This window comes from Vulpes vulpes, chromosome 11, assembly GCF_048418805.1.
Source record: "Vulpes vulpes isolate BD-2025 chromosome 11, VulVul3, whole genome shotgun sequence".
Taxonomy (NCBI): Eukaryota; Metazoa; Chordata; class Mammalia; order Carnivora; family Canidae; genus Vulpes; species Vulpes vulpes.
Window position 1 is genome coordinate 18,730,812 of NC_132790.1, and position 25,120 is coordinate 18,755,931.

A 25,120-nucleotide genomic window follows, 5' to 3' on the forward strand; every position below is an offset into this window, starting at 1 on the left:
CACACACCACAGCCAGGATGAGACCTGATCTGACGTCCATGTCTGGGTAGGAAATCTAAAGATCTAAGGAGACAGTAAAAGCAAAACCCATTTTGCAAAAGGACTAGCTCAATTCCTAAAAACCACTCATCCACAATCTGAAAATCCAGAAGGATTGTCTTCTAAAAAAAAAAAAAGTCTGGTGGCTCTGATACCTGGAAGGGATTAAATGCTAAAAATAGCTCAAAGCATTAAGAATGCTGAGGGAGTACACAGTTCATGAAGCAGAGGGCAGTAAAACCTGGCATTAAATGCTAACAAGAGAGGAGTTCTTCCAAAATGATTGGGATCTGTGAGTCACTGGAAGCCTCCTCCATTAAATGCAAAAGCAATTTTCTTTAATAGCAGCACAATTATGGACCTTACCGTCCAGCCCTGTGTGTTAATAAAATACTAAATGCCTAGGAAAGGATCCAAAACTGACCTGAAATGAAGAAAACGAACTATGGATTAGATTCTCTAACGCCTCCTTGTTTTGGGCGAAGCCATGCTGATGGCCAGGTGACATTTGCAGGGCCATCTGGTGACATTTCTTTTTGGGAACAGATTAAGGGAGACCGGGGAGGGTGGTACAGAGGCCAACACAAGATTCTCAGGTGGCTTCCTGGAGCTAGTGTACGTCTTTTGTGGGGGGGGGGGATCCCTACTTTTTTCTAGAAGAGTGTGGTCCAGCTATAGTCATTAAGCATTGCATGATCTTATGGAGGACTCCTTCTATGCAGAGAGTATTCTTTTAATTCTGAAATTTAATTCTAATTTATTAACATGAAATGCAGGTATTAAGAGAAGTCCCTCATTAGGAATTATGCTTGCTTCCTTCCTCTCACTCTTCCAAGATGAGAGGGGAATAAATGCAGCTAGAGATGAGTTTCTTCTTCTTGGAATTGCTTCCCACTCTGATGCCACAGACTCGGTGTCTGCCAGATGGTGGCTTCTCCTTCAGTTTCTATGGGCATCCCAGGGCCTAGCATCCAGCCTAACTAGCAATGTTTGCTGGTTCACCGGACCTTGGACCCTTCTTCCCTTCATGCTCTGCTCTGAGTTATAGATCTCCAGCTCAATACGACAAGACTCCCAAATTTCCTCTGTTGGGCCTCCATCTCTTCAACAAGCTGCTGTCTACATCTGCTGTGAAAGAACACTGAGAACTTTCCCTCTAGGCCTACGTGGAAGCACCGCAGAGCTGCAAACTTCCTTGCTCCCCAGGGCCAGCAGCATCCTTTAGTACAGGGATGCTGGTCCTAAGATCCTGACAGCTGCACCTGAGACTTCCCATTCCCCAGTGCCTAGCCCTGCAAGCACTACCCATTAATTTGATTGGAATATTTGCATAATAACTGTTTGGCTAACTGGCTAGTATTGGCTAACTGGTGCCAGCCCTTCTTTCAGACACACTAAGACCCGTTAGCTTCCAAAGAGAGAGAGAAGAAGACAGACAAGCTTCCTCTGAAGGCTGCACACTGGATTTGTCCAGGGCTGCCTGGCTGCCAGGGAAACCCTGACCTCAGGACATGTGGACAACGGGAATTAAAGGCCTGTCCAGTTGTTCAGGGACAGAGGCCACACCCACCTGCAGAGGGTACCCTCTGAGACACACAATGGTGCGTTCTGCTTCTTTCCCAAAACACATGAAAGCAAAGAAGCAGGCCAAATCATGTCACAACTCTATCAAAATGGCCAACGAATAGCCATGGGCAGAGATCACATGGGAAAGACATATCCAAACCTTAACCTGTCCAGTGTCTGATTCTGGACAGAGGGATTGTGAATGACTTTGTATTCAGGATTATCTATCCTTCTGCTCTTACTCAAGGTTTCTGGTTTGAGCCTATCACCCAATAAAAGAAATAGTCAACAACTTGATTTGAAAAGTAAAATATATCCTAAAATATAAAACAGACCAAACTTAAAGGGAGACTAAGTTTAATAAATTGCATTTTGTAGTTATCATAAAAGAACTCACTGGACCAGACCAGCACATATCAAAAGACGACAAGCTCCCTGAGGGCAGGGGCTCCTGCATATACCCTCTCAGCACCCAGCTCAGTCTCACCCTTCTCAGAGAAGACAGTCACCGGATGGGGCTGCACTCAACCTCCTGCTTGTGTGGGGTCTCCCCATCCGCTGTGACAGGGGAGGAAGTGCCCTACCCCAGCCGGCCACCATTGGTTCCTCTGTCCAGTCCCACTGTTCCTGGGGCTCCTGGCCATGGGGCACCCTCTGCCGCTCATTCTCGCTCTCCTGCATCTTGAGACTCTTCCTCTTCACCGCTCAGCAATTCAAGGTTCCCTTCCATCTCGACAAAACCGCCTTAATTCCAATCTCTTTTCTTTGCAGACAAATGAGTCACAGAGCTATTTCGACACAATGCCTCCCTGTCTGCTCATCTGCTCTTCAACTGGCTCCATGCTGGCCTCGTTCCTTACTGCTGACTTCCCTTCCTAGGATCACCAGTATTTCCCATCCTAGGCTCCAATGGGTTCTTTCAGTCCTTTCTTAATTGACACACCAGTGCAACTTTTAAACCTACCAGACCGCCCCCAGGTCCTTGAAACATTCTTGTAGTGACTTCTGTGACACATTCAGCCAGTTTTCCTTTTCAATCTTGGGGTGTTCCCCCTCAGGTTACCGTAAGTCTCAGGAATTGGTCCCGCACTCTCCTTTCTCCACCCTAGATTCTTAAGTAACTTCCTCAACCTCTAAGATTCAAAGGGCATAAACAGTACATGTTGACAATTCATAAATTCTTACTTCCAACTCAGACCCTGCTTCTGAACCACAGCCTTGGGTATCCAATCACTTTTTGTGTTTTGCACTGAATGTGTCACTGGACGCACAAACGACATAGGCTAAAAATGTCATGCATGAGCTTATCAACACCAAAAATATAAATACTTCTTCTTTATCTAACACTTCCTATCTTGATAAATACCAGCACCTTTTTTGGAGGGGGTGGTTCTTACTCTGGAAACCAGGAAATAATTTTGATGATGTCCATTCTTCGAGTCTCAGAGAAAATAACGGAGAGACAGGAAAAGAATTTATCCTCACATCTTCAGCAACTAAAACTCTGGACCAAGTACGTGAAATGACGATTTCCAAAACACTGAACACCAGGCAGGGAGGATAAGTGATACTTGGGTGATAAGAAAGAAAGGAGACGAGTCCTACAAGGAGCTAGGCTCACTACCCGGAAAGAGTTTTCAAGACACAGCATGGAGAGATGAAAATCCCTGGCAGAGCCCAGAGGGCTCCGAGCACTGGGGAAAGGCACTTGGGAGTCCAGAAAGGTCAACCCAGCTAGAGTCCTGGGAGGAGAAATATGGATAAAACACCACTGAAAGAAATTAGAGAAGATGTGTTAAATGGAGAGACATATGCTCTCCATGATTAGGAAAACTCAGTATTTTTAAGATATCCATTCTTTCCAATTTGATTTTTATAATCAAATTTTATATAATTTTATAATCAATGAAACTCCAATCAAAATTCCAACAGCATGGACATTAGTATGTATGTGTGTGAGAGAGATAAGACTAGCTAGCTATAGAATTCATACAGAAATGCAAAGAACCTAGAATAATAAAAACCACTTTGAAATAGGACAAAATCGAATGCTTATATTACCTGATTTCAGGACTTATAAATCTACAATAATCAAGACACTGTGGTATATTGGAGAAGACAGACAAATAAACAATGGAAGATAGAGTCCAGAAACAGATCCACATATCTGATCAACTGATTTTCTTCAAAAGTGAAAAAGGCAGGTATATAGATGAATTATAGTCTTGTCAATGGTGTTGTTCAAACAACTGAATACCATATACAGAAAAAAAAGAACTCCAATCCATACCTCATAATATATATAAAAACTACTCAAAATATATCAGAGTCACAAATTTAAGAGCTAAAGGTATAAAACTGCTCAAAGAAAACAGGAGAAAATCAGACTATATAAATTTGAATTAGGCAAAGATTTCTTTGACATGTCAGTAAGTGCACACTCCATAAAAGATTAAATGGATAAAATGGACTTGAACAAAATTAAGAACTTTTCCCTTTCAAAAAGACAATAGTAAGAGAATAAAAACACAAGCTATAGCTGCAAAGAAAACGTTTGCACCTCAAATGTTTGATAAAAGAGTGGCATCCATCATACACAAGACCTCTCACAATTCAATAATAAGAAAGCAAATAACTCAATTAAAAATGGACAAAAGATTTAAATAGACATTTCATCATACATGATAAGCTGATGGTAGATAAGTATAAAAAGATGTTCAACATCATAAGTCAGTAGGGAAACACAAATTAAGGCCCAATGAGATTCCGTTTTATACCTGTTAGAATGTAAAAAATTAACGACCAACCCTACCAAGTGCTGGTGGTAACGCAGAGCAACAAGGACTTTTATACACTGCTAGTGTGGAGGTAAAATGATTGAGCTGTTTGGGTGAACAGTGTGGCAGTTTCTTAGAAGGTAACTATATAACTACTATATATATATATATATATGACCCAGGCAGTCTACTCTTAGGGACTTATCCAAGAAACATGAAAGCATATGCCCATTCAGCAGCTTTATTTGTAATAGTCTCAAACTGAAAAGAATCCAAATAATTCAATAATAATAATCCAAACAAGCAATGGATAAATAGTGGTATATCCATGTAATGGAAGAGTACTCAGCAATAAAAGGAGTGAACTGCTCATATGTACAACACAGAAAAAAATCTCAAAGTCATGATTTTGATTGAAAGAAGCCTAACAAAATAGAGAACATACTGTATGGTTCTTATGTATATAAAATTCTGGGAAAATCCTAGCCATCCTACAGTGACAGAATCTAGCTTGACAGGTGTCTGAGGGCTGGAGGACACATACCAGGGAGGTGACACAGGAAGGGATTACCAAGGGGTAGAAGACAAGTTTTGGGGGTGACAAATATGTTCATTATTTTGATTGTGTAAGTGGTTCCACAAAATGTATGCATGTCAAATACTGTCAAATTGTACACCTTAAACACATGCAGTTCATTGTATACCAATTATTCTTCAAACAAAACTATTTTTTAAAAATCTAGAATCTGTTCTTTTCCTCCCAGTCTATTACCACCAGCCTGGAGGGAGAAATCATCATCTCCCTCCTGGCCTTCTACAACAGCCTGACCCTTTTCTTGCTGGGTCCCCTTATCCATTCTCTATGCTGCAGCCAAAGTGTTTTGTTGTTGTTGTTGTTGAAGAACATAAACCTACTTGTATCACTTCACTGCTCAAAATCCTTCAAAAATTACTCATAAAGATTGAAACACTTGTTCTTGTTCCTGCCTGAATTCTAGTCTCACAATTCCATTGTGTTTCCCTCTTTCTAACCACTCTGCACTTTCTGCTCCTGGAACTTGCCAGAGTTGTGTCTGTCCCAGGGCCTTTGCACAAGTCAGTCCCTGGACTTGGCCTTTTTCCAGATGAACGCTCAACCTTCCTTTTGTCACAGTTTTGATGGTTTCTAGCCATTCTTCTTTGATGCACTGATGGGTTAGGTCTTGAAAGTAACACTTACCTCTGTCTCCTTTGTGGAACCAGCCACATACATATGTAATCAATTGTCTCTGTAATTTTTGTCTTTACTCTCCCTTCTCCTCATATTCCATCTCCCAAGACCATAAGCTCTAAGACAGTACTTGATACCTAGTACATTGTCTTGTACATAGTAGGTACCCAAAAACATTTGCTGAATAAATGATAGACTAAGAATTCACTTCCTGAGTTCCAAATTAGATTTTTCCTAACCCACACATGCAAAATCCATCCTGTATCTGACAGCCAAGTAGACTTTTTCTAGAATTACTTATGCCTCAAATTGGTAAGAATTAGGAAATGTAATGAAGCAACAGCTTAAGTATTAAATACTTTAAAACCAAAATATTAGACTTAGAAAAGTTAGCAATGTTTGGCACAGCTGAACTAATAGATCAGCTGAGGTTTTTAAAAAGTCAGTCATGCTCATTGTAACGATACATTTACTCTGAAAGTTACACCCCAAGATAGTCACAAAGTTAGTTAAGGAGACAGTTAACAAAGCATGGAGGAAATAGGAGGAAGAAGAGGAAAGAGAGGCAGGACCTTGCAGGAAATGAAATCACAGCCTCCTGCAGAAAGGTGACCACGGACCCAGCACTACCATGTTTTTTAGCAAACAGTGGCCTAGATTCTCAGTGTAGTTGAGTGTGTGGGGCTGGAAAGATAAAGATTGCAAACATGGCCATTTTCCAGAACAGCTTCCTAAGAAACAGCCTACCTTCCCCTCTCGTTTACTCCCCCACTATGTTTATAGACTCCCCTTAATTAGAGCATTTCAGCATGGAAGCAGAATCCAATCTGAAAGAAAATTTCCCTTGAGAGCCATCTGTCAGAATTGGACTATACTTAGCTACTGGACAGTAAGGCTGTATTGTAAATACCACAGACTGCTTTGATTCTCCAAAGGCTCAAAACTCATTTCTAAGCAAGCAAATGCCAATCCATGGGATCAGGCTTTCCATCAGGAACTGGCTTGCTATTTTGGACACGAATGCTTCCACAGGTAGAAGATCATTAAAAGCCGTCCCAGGGGAACATCCTACCTGACTAGTCGCACCTTTCTTCAGGGATCAAACTGCCGCCCTGACAACTCCATTAACTTTTCCTTTAGCTGTTTCAGGGTTGCAGGAGATTTTCATTGAGCTAGGCTGTCCCCACGTGTTCAGCTGAGGAGCTGTTGGGTTGTGTAAAGGGGAGGCCAAGGGGAGCCCCCTCCAGCTCCATGCAATGCCAGCCTCTCCCGCAGGAGCGCTGGGCTCACAATGCGCACACCTGCCTTCGGTACCTTCCCCCAGGCAGCAAGCGGACTCTTGGCTGTAAAAAGAGCATGCAAGATGGGATGGGGGTGGGTGGGAAAGAGTCCCTTCCCTCCTTCATCATTACCCTCCATCTCAGAGGCCACGCGAGTCAGGGTCTCCCCTGGGTCCCCATGTGCTGTTCTATCACACTGCGGTAGACTCCACTGTGTCATGCCCACATCCCCTTGGCCAGACTGCTGCACCCATTCCTCAGCTGCTGACTGCTGGCTGCTAACAGTTCATAGCTGCATCCTTCTTGGGAGAGTTGCCCTCCGCCAAAGGCAGTCACCTTAAAAATCACGGACAAGTTACACCCTCTCCCCCAGAAATGGCCTGCAGCAGATGACAAACTAGTTCAGGGTTTAAGGGCAGCCCACTCTGCTTGACTCAGGATGGGATACCCCTGTGGTGCCTTTCATGCTCCACAGCTGCCTATGGGATCAGGCTCAAGACAGGCTCTCACCAGACCTTCACCCTTGCCTATCCCCCTCCCCTTACTTCCTTACAGACTTCACGTGAGAGCAGTGCCTCAGGAAATCACCTGCACAAGGATCCCTCCCAGCCTCTACTTCTGGGGAATCCCTACTCCAGATACACACACTATATTGGAGCTATGCTCGTTTTGTTCACTTATTCATTTTTTTTTTTTACTCAAAAGCATTTATCATCTATTTCTTGGGTTAATAAAGAAAGACATGGTCACAGACTTTGTCTTCAAGGTGCAACTAGCTTAGTGGGGTGGGTCAGGATCAACAGATACCTCCAGTCAAATGGGATCAAGGCTCTGAAGAGTTGCATATAGGATACTTTGGACACCTGATCTGTTCTGGGTGGATACAGTGGGTGCGGGGGCTGACTTAATGAGGTGTTGGTTGAGTGTGGGACTTCTAAGACAAGTAACATTTAGTTGAACAGAGAAGAGGAGCGGGAAAAAAAGGTCATTGCAGACAAAGAATAGTATGTATAGAGAACACATACATGAGTGAGCAATTAGAGAGAATAAACTGGAATCACAGAAGAGAATTGGTTGTCCAAGGCTTATGGCAGTCATTGCTATTGGATCCTGGTCTTCTCGTTTGCTGGGCTATGATACTGCTTCTTAAACCTTCCCACAGCCCTCTAGTCAGCTACCACCAGTTGATTAATGTTGATCCTTCATGTGAAATCTTCATGCCATTTTTTTTGGCACACACATTTTTATGTTTTATCTTCCATTATGCATCTCCAAATCTACAAACTTCCCTGCTTCTGCTCCTGTCCTTTTCCTACTAACCCCTGTTAACAAAGAAAACAATGTCCCTGTGTGTATCTAAAGTCAACCCCTGGACCTGTATTTTGGATTTTGTCCCCTATTTTCTCAGGGAACTTGTTCTATTGATTATCCTACTCTCTCGGTATTTTCAAACTCTACCTATTCTGACTTTTCATTAGCTTTTTTTTTTTTTTTCTCATTTAATTATTTATTTTCCCTTTCAAAGGTGATTTTGAAATTTTTGTTTTTAATTTAAATACAGTAAAATTCAGTTAGTTGAATGAGATTTTTGACTTATGCACATAGGCTTGTACCCACCACCACATTTATATAGGCAGTTCCATCAGTTCCCCCAAATTCCCTCTTGTTGCTCTTTTGCACCCACTGCATCTCCTGGCCCCAACTCCTGCAACCACTGATTTGTTTTCCATCCCTGTAGTCTGGTTTTTTTTTTTTTTTTTTTTTTTGCCCTTTTGCACCCACTGCATCTCCTGGCCCCAACTCTTGCAACCACTGATTTGTTCTCCATCCCTGTAGTCTGTTTTTTTTGATATCATATACAGGATCCTACAGCATGGAGCTTTTTCAGTCTGCTCTCACTGAGCATAATGCATCTGATATTCATCCATGTTACTGTGTGTGCATCATGCACACATTGTTCCCTTCATTACTGAATACTATTCAGTAGCATCAATAGTATTAATAGTATAGATGTAATATTTTATCCACTTATCCACTGAAGGACATTTGTTTCCAATTTTTGGTAATTATGAATAAGGCTGCTGTAAATATTCACATACAAATCCATAGAGTTTTTTTATAAGTGTTTTTATTTCTCCTATAAATGTTCTCTTTTCCAAATTCCACCTAAAAAAATGAAAATATAGGTAGATTTTATAGAGAAAAATATCAGTACCCTGCTATCTCTTGAGCTGTTGGTACTGCCTCCATGTACGTTACACAGGAATCCCAACAGAGCCAGCCTGCTTGCTCAGCTTTCTGCTCTGTCCTTCTCCTTGCCCACCTACTTGTGTGTCTAGATGAGATATTGCAATTCAGACTCATATTCAATGAGAAGTTCTTGAGCATCTCCTCATGTGCCACTGGGGCAGACCCTAGGGACCAAATAACTTGACATTAATTTCTAACCCCCTCATCTGGTCACATTCCAGCATAGAGGGTGAAAAATTGAAAATTGTGTTTTCAATATCATTCTTAAATGTGGTTATTAGACACAGATTTGGCCAGTAAGAAATAAGCAGAAGACACTGGTGTGACTTCTAAGAAAGCTTTACTTTCCTGATGGAAAGTTTGAGAGGTAGTAAGTACTACTCTTTCTTTCTGACACTTTCCTTTTGTCTCAAATGCAGGCAGAAGTGAAGTCTATAATCGTATTATTTTATAATTGTCTGATTGAAAGTATTATATAAATAGATTGATAGGCTTAAAGAAATTTTTAACAGATCTTGAATATGTGAAAGAGGATTATACAAATGACCAAAGCTTTGGGAATCAAAGCTTCTAGGAATGAAAACTGCATTAATAACTGGTAGGATCAATGGATTCAGTCTATAGCTAATTAGAAATGGATAAAGAGAGATATATAGAACTGAAAGACAGATCTTTAAAAATTACCCAGGATGCATCAGCAACAGAAAAAAGTAAACAAAGGAACAAACATAAAATACAGAGTGAGTAGGTCTAAAAATATGTATTTCCAGGAGGAAAAAACAGAAAGTGTCAGGGAGAAACAATACTTGAAGAGATTGTGGCTGGGAATTTTCAGAATTAATGAGATACTCATCCCCAGACTCAGGACACCCTGTGAATCCTAAGGAAGATAAATAATAATTTTTTTTAAATCCACAACATTTATGTTATCAAATCGCAAAGAGAAATGTTAATACAGAGAAGAAAAAAGTGTATTACAATTAGATTGTACCTGATTTCTCAAAACCAAGCATTTGGAGGCAAGGAGATAATAGATTCATTTGCTGAGAAAAAAAATTATCCACAAAAGACCTGTCTACTCATGTTTTCTCAGTTGTAAATGTGAAATAGTGTTACTTTCAAACAAATAAAAACTGAGAGAATTAACATTGGCAGACCCTTTATACCAGACGTAGAAGGTTGTATGGGTCGGTTCTACTAAATATTGAAAGAAAAAATTATTTCAGTTGTCCACAAAATCCTCAAGAGAATAGGAAAAGAGAATGCTCCATCAACTCATTTTGATCATGAAACCAGATGAACAGAAAACAAGAAAATAAAATTAGAAGCTGATCTCACTCATTAATTTACTTACAGATATACATTTATGTATATCTATGTATATAAAAAACACATCATGGGCAAGTTGGATTTACCACAGAAATGTGGTTTTTACCAAAATTAGGAAATAACACAACATACTTTATCACATTAAAATATGAAAGAAGCAAAAATATGTGATCATCTAGATAAATACATAAAAATTATCTGATAAAACTCAATATCCATTCAGGTTTTCAAAATTTATAGCCAATGTCCTGCTTAGTATGAAAATTCAAAGGATTCCTTTAAAAAAAAGATTTACTTATTTTATTTATAGGAGTGGGGAGAGGAGCAGAGGGAGAGGGTAGGAAAGGGGGAGAGAGAGACAGAAACAGAGAGAGAGAGAGAGAGAGAGAGAATCTTTTTTTTTTTTTTTTTTTTTGAGAGAGAGAGAGAGAGAATCTTTAGCAGGTTCCACATTGAGCCCAGAGCCCGAGCAGGGCTCGATTTCTTGACCCTGAGACCATGACCTGAGCCAAAATCGAGAGTCAGATTTTAATTGACTGAGCCACCGAGGCATCCTTCAAAGCATTAGGATAAGGAAAAAGGCAAAGATTACTCTACGGGCCTTTGTACCAGCAGTCCTGGCAGATACAACAAAGCAAGCAAAAAGGGTGATGTGGGGAGACAAGTCAAAAGGAAAAGAAAAAGCAAAACTGTTCTTATTCATGAATGGAATAACTGTCACTGTACAAAATTCCAAAGAATCTGTGGTTAATTTAATAGAGAATGGAGTAATACTCAGTGTTGGAAAGACAGGTTCATGTACTGTTGCTGGGATTGTTCACTGGTCAAATCTCTTTGAGATATAATGTTCTTTGCTCTAGCAACTGCATTCCTAGGTGTATACCCTCACAGAAATTCCTGCACATTTTTACCAGGAGACATGTACAGAAAGCATACATATAGCAGCATTTCCTAAAATAGAAAAAAACTTAAATTAGTTCAAATATCTATTGACAAAAGACTAGATAAGTATGGTACACCATACAATGGAATGCTAAAATACCCCTGCCCAAAATTTTAAAAAGACAAAAAAGGACTACAGTATATACATGAACATAAATGATTCAAAACAAAATATTGAAAATAGCAGTTTGCAGAATACATATAATTTATCCACATAAATTTCAAAAATAGGCAAAATCGAACAACCTATTCTTATGTGGTAAAGTGATTTTACAAACAAGAGAACTATAGATAAAATTCAGTTTATTGGGGTGCCTGGGTGGCTCAGTGAGTTAAGTATTTGACTCGATTTTGACTCAGGTCATGATCTCAGGGTCGTGAGATGGAGCCTCACATCGGGCTCTGCACTCAGCAAGATGTCTACTTAGGGTTGTCTCTCTTCCTCTCCCTCTGCCCCTCCCTATTGCCTGCTCACTCTCTCTCTTAAAAAAAAAATTAAAAAAAATTTAGTTTATCAATTATCTCTGGGGAGTTTTGGGGGATAGACAAAAGGCATAGAGAGAGCTTCAAAGAGATGGATGATGTTCTCTTTCTTGAACTAAATTCTGGATTGACTAATGTAGATTTTGTTAGTATTGTTAAATCTTACATATATGTTACATATACACTGTATTTGTCATATATTTCACTTAGAAAAGCAAATGTTTGTTCTCTGAAAGGATAAAGCCTATCCAAGTCTCTCCGTCAGAGACCTGCAGCTTTAGTAGCTTCTTCCTTCAGATGTTCTGCTCTACACTTGTGCCACTTCTTGCTACTTCTGAATAATCTTGATGTCAGGGGGACAGCATGTCTGAAGGATCATGAATGGGAGAAATGATAGCGTGGGATTCCGTGGATTTTCATGAAGATTCAGTTCATGAGACTCCAGGGTTAGCTGACTGCACCCACATCCACATTATGGAAGGAACTTGGCTTCCCTGTCGTCAGCTGGAAACCAGAAACTTCTATGGGATTTTACGAATTGCTGTTCCCTTAGGATCAGTTATCCAACCAGTCTTAGTATTTTCAGCACTAAATGCAGTAGTGTCCTGGAGCCAGCTCTTATCAACTGGCACCAGCTTGCAAGAGCCAATGTGAACATCATTTGCCAATTCCACCTTCAGTGATGTCACACTGATAGCTTGAAATCAGCCCTGCTAAGAGTATTTACACCACAGAAATAAACAAATGCTACAAATTAGGCCCCCTTCTTGTTCCTCCACCCTAGCAGCCAGATGTTACACATCTACCAAGACGACACACCGAATCTGACATAGCCATACAATCTTATGATGGTAACTCAGGACTAATGGTGCAATAGAATGAAACAGGTTTTTTTTTTTTTAAGACTTTATTTATTTATTCATGAGAGACACAGAGAGAGAGAGAGAAGCAGAGACACAGGCAGAGGGAGAAGCAGGTTCCATGCAGGGAGCCCGATATGAGACTCAATCCTGGGACTCCAGGATCACACCCTGGGCAGAAGGCAGGTGCTAAACTGCTGAGCCACCCAGGAATCCCTGAAACAGGGTTAAACTGATAAACTTCTTCAGTAACAGAGACTGCCTGCCCCATTTGCATTCAACTGGCTTCCCTGGATACTTATATTTGCTCTTGAGTAGTTCCAGGTATCTACCTCTATCAGGTCTAAAAATGGCCTCAGGAACTTGGAAGATGGAACAGGATAATTCCTAAACCAGCCTACTGAAAAATACAGGACTTTGTAATGACTCACAAGTCAAAATTTGATGGAAATGTAAAGTTTTAAAACTCCTAACATTAAAAGAGATTCTATACTATTGTAAACTGTACCTTTTCCTTTTCTGAACTGGGATCCATACTGGCATGGAGGGAACCTCATGACTTCCGCTGTTACCCTGTGAAAACTCCAGCATCTCCCCCAAATTAGAGTCTTGCTGAGATGATGGTACATTCTCAAAAAAAGTCTCTGAATCAGTTTCTTTCTTTTTTTAAAAGATTTTATTTATTTATTCATGAGAGACACAGAGAGAGGGGCAGAGACATAGGCAGAGGGAGAAGCAGGCTCGCTGTGAGAGCCTAATGCAGGACTATATCCCAGGACTCCAGGATCATTATCTGAGCCAAAGGTAGACACTCAATCACTGAGCCACCCAGGTATCCCTCTGAATCAGTTTCTAAGTGCCATTGAGAGATTCCTGAACGTGCAATGCCTATTGTGAGGCAGCCAGTGATGAGTAAGGTATACAAAAATGTCTAGATTCAGGCATGGACAACCAACATTCACCCAAACCACTGAACTCGTGTCCTCCCAACTCCGACCTTCCCCTGGATGCTGTCTTCTCTTCTACTGACTGACACATGTCCCACAGAGATGCATCCTAGTATGATTGATTCATATGGCTTTGTTGAGAGGTTTAATCAAACTACTGTTTTTACACTCAATAATTGCCATATTTTATTCTTTCACAAGAAAGTGTGAGGATTAGTTTTTATTTGATTGCTAAATTTACAAAGCCCATAATCTCCTTGGGGAAATAAAGAACAAAAAAATTTTTAAATGAAAAGATTAGTTTATGTTTCAGCACTGTGTAACACTTCCTAACCAAATCAGTCCCTAGAGCCTCACCAAATTAGCCCCTCCTAAGGAGCTGCATTTTATTCAGTAAGTGTATATTATTTATTTCACTTCCAGGCACCATTCTAGAGGCTGGGCACACGGTAGTGAACATGACATATATGGTCCATGCACTTCCAGAATAGTCTAATGGAGAATGAAAAAAATTGAATAAATACATATGAGAAGGCACGATGAGTAATGACAAAAGTACAGAGTGTCATAAAAGCAAATACCAAAAACACCTACTCTCCTACTCCAGGTCTCAGATATAAGTTCTCTGAGAAAGTGGCATTTGAGCTGGGATCTAAGAGCTTCATAGGAGTTAGCTAGGTAAAGAGAAGTAAACCAGCATATACGATAATTCTGAGACACCTTTTCATGAACTGCATGAATTGGTTGTTGAAAACCCTAGTCCTAATTCCTGTGTGGCCATTATTCAGCTATGTGACCTTGGCTGAACCTTCCACTTCAGTGTTATGTGCCAAAGGAGGATTTCAGATTACAGAACCTCTAAGGTTCTTTCTGGCTCTTTGCCACAAGGCAAACATACAATACAGAGATTACTACTCAGTTAATACAAGTAAAAACTGCTTTTTTGGACAAACTTTGAGCAATATAATATAGCACATGGTATTTCCAGCAATAGGGCAAATGCTCACAGAAATTCCTCCAGCTAAAAATACTGGATCACAAAATCCTTTTGAATGCATTGCAGAGCTGATGGGACAGTAATGGAATTTTTTTTTTCGAGGCCAGAAAGAGTAAGAAAATATGAATCCATGGAAGTAAATAAGCTCTGGATCTGGAGCTTGAATGGAAATAAATGTGAATCTCCAGTGGCTTAGTGCCTGGTTTTTAGACTATAGGAGAATCATGCATAAAGCCAAAGTCCTAAAGATTAAGGGACACATCCTTAAAGGCTAAGCAAAAATGAACTTCTCCCCTGCATAAGTCGATGTGGCAATATATTTGGTCTTGGACTTGCTCTAGGTAAAGCAAGGTAAAGGCTCCCCTGCCCGAATCTAACCATTAATACAAGCCTGCACTTACACATTTGGAGCCTATATTCACCCTGACTCTCTATTGCCCCCAAACCCTCAAGCTTGAAATTTAGTTAGAATGGTTCCATGTTGGTCAGCTCACAAATCATCTCTGAAGGAATGCATTTAAAACCAGAGCTTGAAATTTTCCACTGACAAAGTTCCAAGCTAGATGAGCGTACAATCACAAATCACTTAATACAAGGAGCAATAAGGCATGATGAGTTAGAGCCAATGGAAATACCAAACAAAAAAAATCAGAGCTGCCAAGTTGGAGTTAGGAGTCACAGAATATAAAAAACACTATGTACAGAATGATGAAAGAAATAAAAAAGGGAATTGAAAGTATGCTCGAAACAAGAACAACAAAAGAGACCATCAGAGATATTAGGCAAGGTAAATGGGTAAGAATTTTCCAGAACTGATAAAAAGAATCGATCTCATATTCAGGAATCCCAATAAATCTGTCAGGATAAATAAAAAGAAATCACCACTTAGCAATGTCATAGTAAAATTACAGAACCCTAAAGAAGAAAGCAAGATAATGAAAGCAATAAGAAAGAAAAGAAAAATTATACACACAGAGGAATAAATATTATGCTAATTGTCAACTTCTCAAATGTAGATGGAGGTCAGAGGACTATGGAATGATAGCTTTGTAATGCCAGAATCAAAGTAGCTGAGAGTTTTAAGCCCCTCACTTTTAATCCTCAGGAAAACATTCTAAGAACAACCGCAAAAAAATGACATATTTAGAACTGAGGCTTTCAGTTGAAAGTTTTTGCCAGCCTACATATGCCCTGAGGAGAGTATCTAGGGGAATAAATATGCCAACCTCGCTCTCCTCCCTTGCTCACTTCCAAAACCCAAATAGAAGCCAGAGACTAAAAGAGGTCTTTTCACTTCAGAGAAAAATAAACAAAACCCTGCAAAGCTTCCAGGAGCACCAAGGGGGAGCAAATGAAAGTATCCAAAATAAAAAAATAAAATAAAATAAAATAAAATAAAATAAAATAAAATAAAAAAGAAAGTATCCAAAATAGTCTCCCAACTAATTTTATAAATCAAGAATTACCTTGATTCCAACCCAGATAAGGACCACATAAAAAAGTAAATTACGTGCATCACCCATCAGCACAGATAAAAAAAATGTAAACAAAGTATTAGCAATGTATGAGACAGGTAATACATCAAAGTCAGTTTGAATCATACTAGGAATATAAGATTGTTTCAAAATTAGAAAACTGATAAATGTGATTGAGTAAAGAAGAAAATTAAAGCAGAGAAAAACTTCATAGAATCATAGCAAATTAAAGCAGAGAAAAACCTGGGGCACCTGAATGGTTCAGTCAGTTGAGTATCCAACTCTCGATTTCTGCTCAGATCATGATCTCAGGGTCATAGGATCAAGCCCGGTGTTAGGCTCTACACTCACTGCAAAGTCTGTCTGTCTCTTCCGCTACTCCTCCCCCCCCTGCCTCCCCCAGTAATGCTCTCTTTCTCTCTCTCTCTAAAATAAATATAAAATCTTTAAAAAAAAAAAAGTAAAGCAGAGAAAAACCTCACAGGATCATAGCATTTGACAAAACAAATGTTTATAATAAAAAGTCTTAGTCAACTAGGAATGGAAGGATACATTTTTTTTTTGAAGGATGTAGTCTTAATATGATAAAGACGTCCATAAAATATCTACAGAAAAATCATGCTCCATGAAATTTTTTTAAAGATTTTATTTATTTGGGCAGCCCAGGTGGCTCAGTGGTTTAGTGCCACCTTCAGCCCAGGGCCTGATCCTGGAGACCCAGGATTGAGTCCCATATCGGGCTCCCTGCGTGGAGCCTGCTTTTCCCTCTGCCTGTGTCTTTGCCTCTGTGTGTGTGTCTCTCGTGAATAAATAAATAAAATATTAAAAAAAGATTTTATTTATTTATTCACGAGAGACACACACACAGAGAGAGAGAGAGAGAGAGGCAGAGACACAGGCAGAGGGAGAAGCAGGCTCCCTGCAGGGAGCCTGATATGGGACTCGATCCCAGGACCCCGGTATCATGACCTGCATCAAAGGCAGATGCTCAACCAGTGAGCCACCCATGCATCCCCTACTCCGTGAAATATTAAAGACATTTCACTTAAAAGTAGGAACAGTCAAGGATGACTACTACCACAATTATTATTTGGCATTATACTGGAAATCCTAGTCTGTAAACTCAATTTAAAAATAAATAAAGGCATACGGATTAGAAAAAAAACAAAACTATCACAATTCACATGTCTAATTATCTACAAAGAAAATTCAGGAGATTCTGCAATCAAATTATAAGAATTAATAAGAATTTTTCAAGATTGTCAAATTGAAGATAAATATACAAAATTTAAACTGCATTAGTAAGGCAGAGCAGCAAAAGTGAGGAAATGTAATTTTAGAAAAAATGCTACAGTTGATACTTGAACAACGTGAAGGTTAGGCTTGCTGATCCCCCAAAACTTAACTATTAATAGCCTACTGTTGACTCGAATTATGGATAACATAGTCAACTAACATGTATTTTGTATATTTTAAGTATTATATACTGTATTCTTATAATAAAGTAAGCTAGAGAAAAGAAAATATTATTAAGAAAATCATAAGGAAGAGAAAATACATTTACAGCACTGAACTGGATTTATGAAACAAATACACGTATAAGTAGATCCGAGCAGTTCAAACCTGTGTTGTTCAAGGGTCAACTGCAGCTGAAATAATGAAAAGTATAGCACCTACCAATAAATCTAACAAGAGACATGCAAGATCCTCGTGAAGAAAATTACAAGCCTTGAATGAAAGAATACTGTGAATACTGTGAATAGACTCAGTATCACAAAACATGCAAAACTTCTCTAATCTACAGACTTCGTACAAGTCCAAACAAATACCTGAAAAATTATTAACTTGACAATTTGATTCTAAAATTTATGTGAAAGGTCAAATATCAGCCAAGACTGAATTGAAGAAAAAGCAGGTTGGATGACTGTCCTTTCAGATATTAAACTTTATTACAGAATGACAGTAATTTGCAAATTGTACTATAGGTAGATATAGTCAAAAAGGACAGAATAAAAAATTTTTCAGAAATAGATTCTTGATATATGGAAATATATGTGGGACAGAGCATGCACTGCAGATTTTTGAAAAGATATGCCAGGAAACTGGTTATCCATATGGAAAAACATGGATGCACCAGGGACTGAATGTTTGTGTCTCCCACCCTTCCCCAATTCATATATTAAAGCCCTAACACCCAACACAATGGTATTTGGAGACGGATTCTTGGGGAAACAATTAAGTTTAGATGGGGTCATGAGGGTTGGGACTCAATGATGGGATTAGTGCATTTTAAGAGAAGGGCACCTGGCTGGCTCAGTCAGTGGAGTGTGCAACTCTTGATCTCAGGGTTGTGAGTTTGAGCCCCAAAATGTGAGGATGCATTGAGAAGGTTACCTGGGAGGGCCGGGTAGGGATTACTTAAAAAACTCTTAAAAAAAAAAAATGTGAGGATGCATTGAGAAGGTAGCTGTCTGCAAAGCAGGAAGAAAGCTACAAGGAACTGAATCTGCCAACACCTTGGTCTTGGGCTTTTCAGCCTCTGAAACTGTGAGAAATAAATGCCTGTTTTTTCAGCCACCCAGCGTACGATATGGTGCTACAGCAGCCTGAGCTAATACAGGATGTCTGTAATACACTTACAGTTTCATTCTGGGTGGATGAAAATCATAACTAGGAAAGTCAAAACTTTAAAACTTCTAATAGAGAAAATAGGAGAAATATCTTTATGACACAGGGTAAGGAAGGATTTCTTTAAAAAGACACAAAAGCACTAACTTATGAAGGAAAATACTGTTATGTTTTACTACTTTAAACATAAGAGCTTCTATTGATCAGAAGACAGTATCAAGTGAGTACAAAGACAGTCATAAATTGAGAGATAATGTCTGTTAATACACATCATCAACAAAGGATTTGCATCCAGCCTATACAAAGAGCATACAGAAATCAATAAGGAAGAGGTAAAAGTGCTGAACAAGCATTGTGCAAGAAAGGAAATGCGGATGACCAATAAACATATGCAAGATGCTCAACTTGACAACAGAGGAAATATAAATTATTTACCATGTCACGGGCATACACATACACACATATTAAATAGTGTGGCATCTGTAAGAGTTGATGAGGAGGTAGAAGGCAAGAACTGTCTATCCCACCAATGGAAGGGCCAGTCTGGACAGTCACTGTGGAAAGGAACTCTGTGTGGCCTTGGAAAGCTAAACGCATGTGCACCTTACATCTATCAGGGATGCACCCCAGAGGAAGCATTGCATTTGTAAATTAGAAGACGGGCACCAAAATGTTCTCTGGAGTATTTTTTTTTAATTTTTTTTTAATTTTTCATTTATTTATGATAGTCACAGAGAGAGAGAGAGAGGCAGAGACACAGGCGGAGGGAGAAGCAGGCTCCATGCACCGGGAGCCCGACGTGGGACTCGATCCCAGGTCTCCAGGATCGCACCCTGGGCCAAAGGCAGGCGCCAAACCGCTGCGCCACCCAGGGATCCCTGTTCTCTGGAGTATTATTCAGAATCATTAAAAACAAATAACCACCCAAATATCAATGCAGGAAAGCTAGTTTGTCACCTATAATGCAATGGAATATTAAACAGCAATGAAAATACATGAACCGCAGCTCTACTGAACTCTATTGTTAAACGTCATAATCAAAGTGGGCTGAAAAAAAGTAGTCAAAGAAGAGCTTTGAAAAGCAGAAACAGACAAAACCAGACAATATATTGTCTTACAAATACGTCACAATATAAATGAAATTCAGGATAGTGTTTTCCGCTTGGCAGGAGTGGACTGAGAGGGAATGTGAGGAGGGAAGACAACCCAAGGGTTAGCACAAATATTGGTTCTGTTCTATTCTTCAGATGAACAGCGGGTTCATGCCTGTTCATTTAATTATTCCCTCATTACTCTGTATGTGTACATTATCTATACTGCGTTATATATATGCTATATTACAAAGATTTATTTATTTACTTGAGAAAGAGAGCATGATGAGCAGGAGGGGCAGAGGGAGAGAGAGAATCAAAAGCAGACTCTGCACTGAGTGCGGAGCCTGAAGTAGGGCTTGATCTCACGACCCTGAGACCACAACCTGAGCTAAACCAAGTGTCAGATGCTTAACTGACTGTACCATCCAGGTGCCCCTACATGCTATACTACAAAAATAGAAACTTGGCAAACCTCAGACTCTCATGCTCAGTATCTATACAAAGTGACAATCAAAATAGCCTCAAATAACAATTTTGAAAATGGGATTCTAAAAACTATAGGGCAGTACACCTGAAACTAATGTAACACTATGTGTCAACTATACTTCAATTAAAAAAAAAAACTATATGGCAGATTATGACATAAACTATAATTCCATTTTCAAAACCTCCTCTCCCCTGCTGCCCATCCAAAGGTCTAAATCAATGCTCAGAATATTTGTTATTCGCCTGAGGAAAGAGCTGAGAATTCTGAAGTCTTTAGCCTTGTAAGTTTTCCTCCTTAATAAATAATATTACAGTCTTCTCCACTCAGTGGAAATCCAGGATTCTCCAACAATAGACACAGAAACTCTTACTCTCAGTGAAGTGCTAAAATGGCAGTGATTTCAGGGGCAGGAGGTCTCTGCCATTCTCTATTTTCATCCCATGGGAAACTGTTCTAGATGTTTCCACCAGGGATCAGCCTTATCCAGACTTTTATCAGCTACTGTGTACTCAGTGTTACTCTGCCCATAAAGTCTCTCAGAAGTTCACTCAGAGGAGGATCCCTGTTGAGCTTTCTGATAATCATCCCAGCTATTTTGTGGAATCCATTTGTCAAAAAATATAAATGGATGCCACACCAGACTGTGTGACCAAGCTCTGTCAAGTAGTGTCCCTACTGGCCAGCAATATCTCAGCTCATTCCCCAGGGAACCTGGTAAATACTTCAGTAAAAGTTTGTTCTTGAGCCACTCACATCTTAGTATAAACAGTCTGTCCATTTTGTTTCTTTAAAGCTTCTCATGCTACCTCCTGATTTTGGCAAATGGGATTTGCGATATAGTCCTTGCTTCCCCCAGCATCCATTTTTGGATTTACAGACCTTTTCAAGACTGAAGAGATCTATTCCTTTTCCCATCTCCCAAATCATCTTAGTTTCATCAACTGATGTTCCCTGCACCTTCTCCAGTTCTTTCTTCCCTTTCTTCGTCATTATGGTAAGGGCCAGCCAAACTCTATGCTACTCTTTGCTTATCTGAGTCAGGACAAACCTGGCACTGGTATCTTGCAGCACGTGAAGAGATGGTGTCTTTTGAAACAGCAAAAGTGTGAGTGAATCCCCAGTTCACAAAGGCAGCCAAGAGCGAGAAAGTACTAGTGTGGGTATTTGGTCACTGGGCAGAGATTTTGCATGTTCTCTTCCTGAACAGAATGAGAGCCTTTCACTTAATGGACTCCAAACTCCAAGCTGGATCATCATTTGAGCTGAGGGAGGATTATAGTGCTTGGTGCCTTTGCATGCCAAGGCAGAGAATGAAAACGATGCTGGCCTCAGTAGGGCTTGTATTCTAGAAGATGTGTGAGCAGAGTTGCTTGAGGGAATCTGGAAGAAAGAAGTGGCTTTAAAGTATCAGAGTTACCCTAAGAGAGTCCATTCTCCTCTTTCAGGAGTGTCAATACATCTGCAGGACAGTGGAAAGGATGTAAATGGAGTAATAATATCACCACTGCAATCTCATTTAAAATGTAAACACAGGTATGTGGTGTCACTACAGAGCACTTTTGCCCTCTCTCCTGAGCTCTAAATTGGATTTGACCTTCCATAGATTAGTTTTGCCATTATCTGCACATCTTTTCAGACTGAACTCCTTGTCACTTTGACTCTGTATTTTAAAATGTGGTGCCAACTCTTCTCAATCATTCTCACTTCTGGGATTAAAGAGGAAGATCTGATCATGGAAAATGCAACTGAGCTGACTTGGGAACATGGGCAAGGATTTAATGCTCTCAGAGAGTCTGGCAACGGTCTCGTAGCTGTAGATTACAGTTAATAGGATGCAAAGATCCATTTAGTGCAAATAACCTAAGAAAGCTCTACAGAAAATGTGGTAAGGAGGGCAGATAATATCTACTGCCAATTAGGGGATAGCTAAGAATTAGAAAGTAGAAAAGAGAGATTGTTATTCTTTAATACTGTTTCATGAGTAATTCTGGGAACTTTTAAAATGAATATTGGTAAAGACCCATTTCTGAGAAGGTACAAGAAGGTTCTGAAACAACAGCTATCTGGACATTGACATGAATTTTATACTTTGCCCCCAAAATAAAAGAAGGTGTAAATAATCTGTTTGCACGCAGACCAAGAAGTTGCCCCCCAAATGGAGAAATGTTGGACTTACATTAGTGACATACTCGATATCCTTCCAAAGGATGCACTCCCTGGGGAAATCAGCCAAGTCTAGGAAGTGATCCACCACCACTTGGCCGATTAGGTCATGGCGAGAGAACCTGTCAAAGTCATACACAGAGAAGTGAAGCTTCCGTGCTGCAAGGTCATTGTAGGGAACTGGAAACAAAAACACTTCATCAAACACAGGGTTCAAGGTCTTTCTGTGCACTTTAGTCTGGTGTTTTGTTTTCCGATCAGGAAGCAAATAGATCTTGACATAAGGATCTGAAGTTCCAGAAAAGTCCTTGGCAGGCAAATTGACAGCTTTGTGAATCTTCACGATGAGCTGCTCTAAGTCACAGTCATATTTTAAAATGAAATTCAGTTTCCCACAGGCTTTGCTGTTACCCCTAGTCCCATCATCAGTATCCAGTGACCTCTGCTTATATAATTCTGGTTTAATTCGACCAATTCCGGTCAACTGTTCCTGTTTTTGAAGCTGCTGGATATTGAAGTCTGGGTTTGACAGGTTGAGTTGTCTTCGGATTGAATTATGCCTTGAGTGAAGAGCAAGAGAGAACAAAGTTACAATCTCATTAGCTACAGGTCTCTCAGAAACTTGTGCCTGGGATGTAGGTAGCCTGTTATGCCCTTTTAAAAGCTTACATCTGTGGGCCTTTTTTTTTTTTGGCCTAAATTCAAAATGCTCATCAATGTGAGTAAGCTGCTCCCCAAGGCTCGAAGCTCAAAATTGAGGCTCGGGATCAGGAAATGAACCAAGTAACATGTGACCTTGGAGCTTTTAAGGTTTAATGCACTTTCTAACCTAATATGCCATTAAAGAAGCTTATTCGGCTGGTAGAATGTAAAGATTTGTACAAATTGCTTTCAAAATAAAATTGCTCACCTTTATACATAATGTCATCCTGAAACTGAAATAGTTAGCTTTGTGTTGTCTTAGGAGAAATGCGTCTGTCTCTAAATCACATAGTACTTCCCGTCACTGGCTTGTAACTTTATTAGTAAGTAAATTCTTGCTGGTTCAAATCAAAGCATTTCATCCCAAGAACAGTTTTAGCTCTTGTGAGAATGCATGTGACAGGATGTGTCTGCCTGCAGTGGACTGTGTTGTCTGTGACAGGTACAAGTGGCAGCTCCCTGACGGAGCTCCTGTCACACTATGTGGGTGATCAGTGATCAAGAGGAAGGGTTTTATTTCTGTAATAAACTCTAAGAGTATAGAAATTAAAGGTAAGCCATATAAATGTATGTAGGGATTCAGAGAAGGTCGAATACTGATATTTGCAAATTAAATATTTGCCGAGAGAATTTACTCTTCACCCTATCAGCTTATTGGTTTCGGTGAGTAGTTTCCCTGGAATTCTCTTTGAAATCTGCTGTATCTGTGTGAGATACAGGTCTCTCATAAACTGAGAGACGTAGTCATTTACGTACAAGGTTGTTTTTCATGTTATCTTTGTTTTTGCTCAGAGTTCAGAGTCATTATATTGTATTTTCTAACCAAAGTAGCCTCTCTCCACCATTAGGTGAAAGGAATAGCCAGGCTGTCTCTGAGGGATTGATAAATAGCTGGAGAGGCAGAGTAAACATTTGAGTCTGTCTTCTCTTCCTTTCCTGAGATGACTTTATGAAATAAAGATGTAAAATGGGATTAAGAGACCCCCAAACATGTTTGAAACTACTCTCCCTTGTGGTGTAGATGCTGTGCTGCTGAACATTGCTCTTCATCCTCAGATATGCTCCTGGTCACCAATCACCTCCACGGCACAGCAAAAACACAGTCATGGAACTGTCACATGGACCTGTCAGGGCCAACACAGTCCACTGCAAGCGGATACCCCAAAGGCACATACATTCCCGTATGCACAAAAACTGTGTCATCTGAAAGTCTCTGTTGTCAGATTTTAATTTCTTACAAAGAAGTCTACCATCTGAAGTCTTCTCTGCATCTTATGCTTTCTCAGGGGGAGGGAGAGGGGAAGGAATGCTGTTAAACACCTAAAAGTGGTTCCCTGTGCTGGTAAAGCTCAGCCATTCCCTTGTCCAGACACTGGCCCTCTGTAGGCCTGGAACAGAGCTCCAGTCTCATTCCACTGGGGTCTGTGGGCAGAAGAGACTGGCAGGGAGCAGCAAGTGCCCAGCCCTCTGCACAGGCCATAAGGGGCTAGTACCAGTTCTGGCCTTTGATGTTGATTTTTCCTTCTACGCTGGATTGAAATAAGGGTCATACTTGGGTCTGGTGTCAGTTCCCACCTACAACAGATCATTCCAGAACTGTCTAGTGATCCTGCTTAAATATTAAAAGTGCTTCCTCAAGGCCCATGATACATACCTTCTTTGTACCAACGTCTGATGGAACACCAGTCCTGTGTCTATGCCAGACCCAGACCCTGCCACTTGGCTACCACTTTTCTCCCAAGGTGGTTGTTGAGCAGACTGTCTGTGCCTAACAACTTACCTTGAGTTTTTTGAGTACTGGTTTTAGACTCATCATAGCAACATTTTGTCTTAACCCTATCTGTAGGCTAGGCCTGCCATGTAAATTTAAATTTAAAATACATGACTCTGA

The 25,120-nt window shown here is 40.0% G+C and overlaps 1 protein-coding gene across 2 annotated transcripts in view; it reads right to left on the reverse strand.

The window, feature by feature from the left end:
- Positions 1-25,120, reverse strand: part of SYT9 (synaptotagmin 9) — a 189,817-nt gene that overhangs the window by 102,890 nt on the left and 61,807 nt on the right. For both annotated transcript variants that reach the window (XR_011995106.1, XM_072725732.1), the window contains exon 3: positions 22,541-23,087. Coding sequence is in view for 1 of the 2 variants with exons in the window: in XM_072725732.1 (XP_072581833.1) it covers positions 22,541-23,087 (547 nt within the window). In the remaining variant the exon portion in view is untranslated. The remainder of the gene's footprint in view (positions 1-22,540; positions 23,088-25,120) is intronic.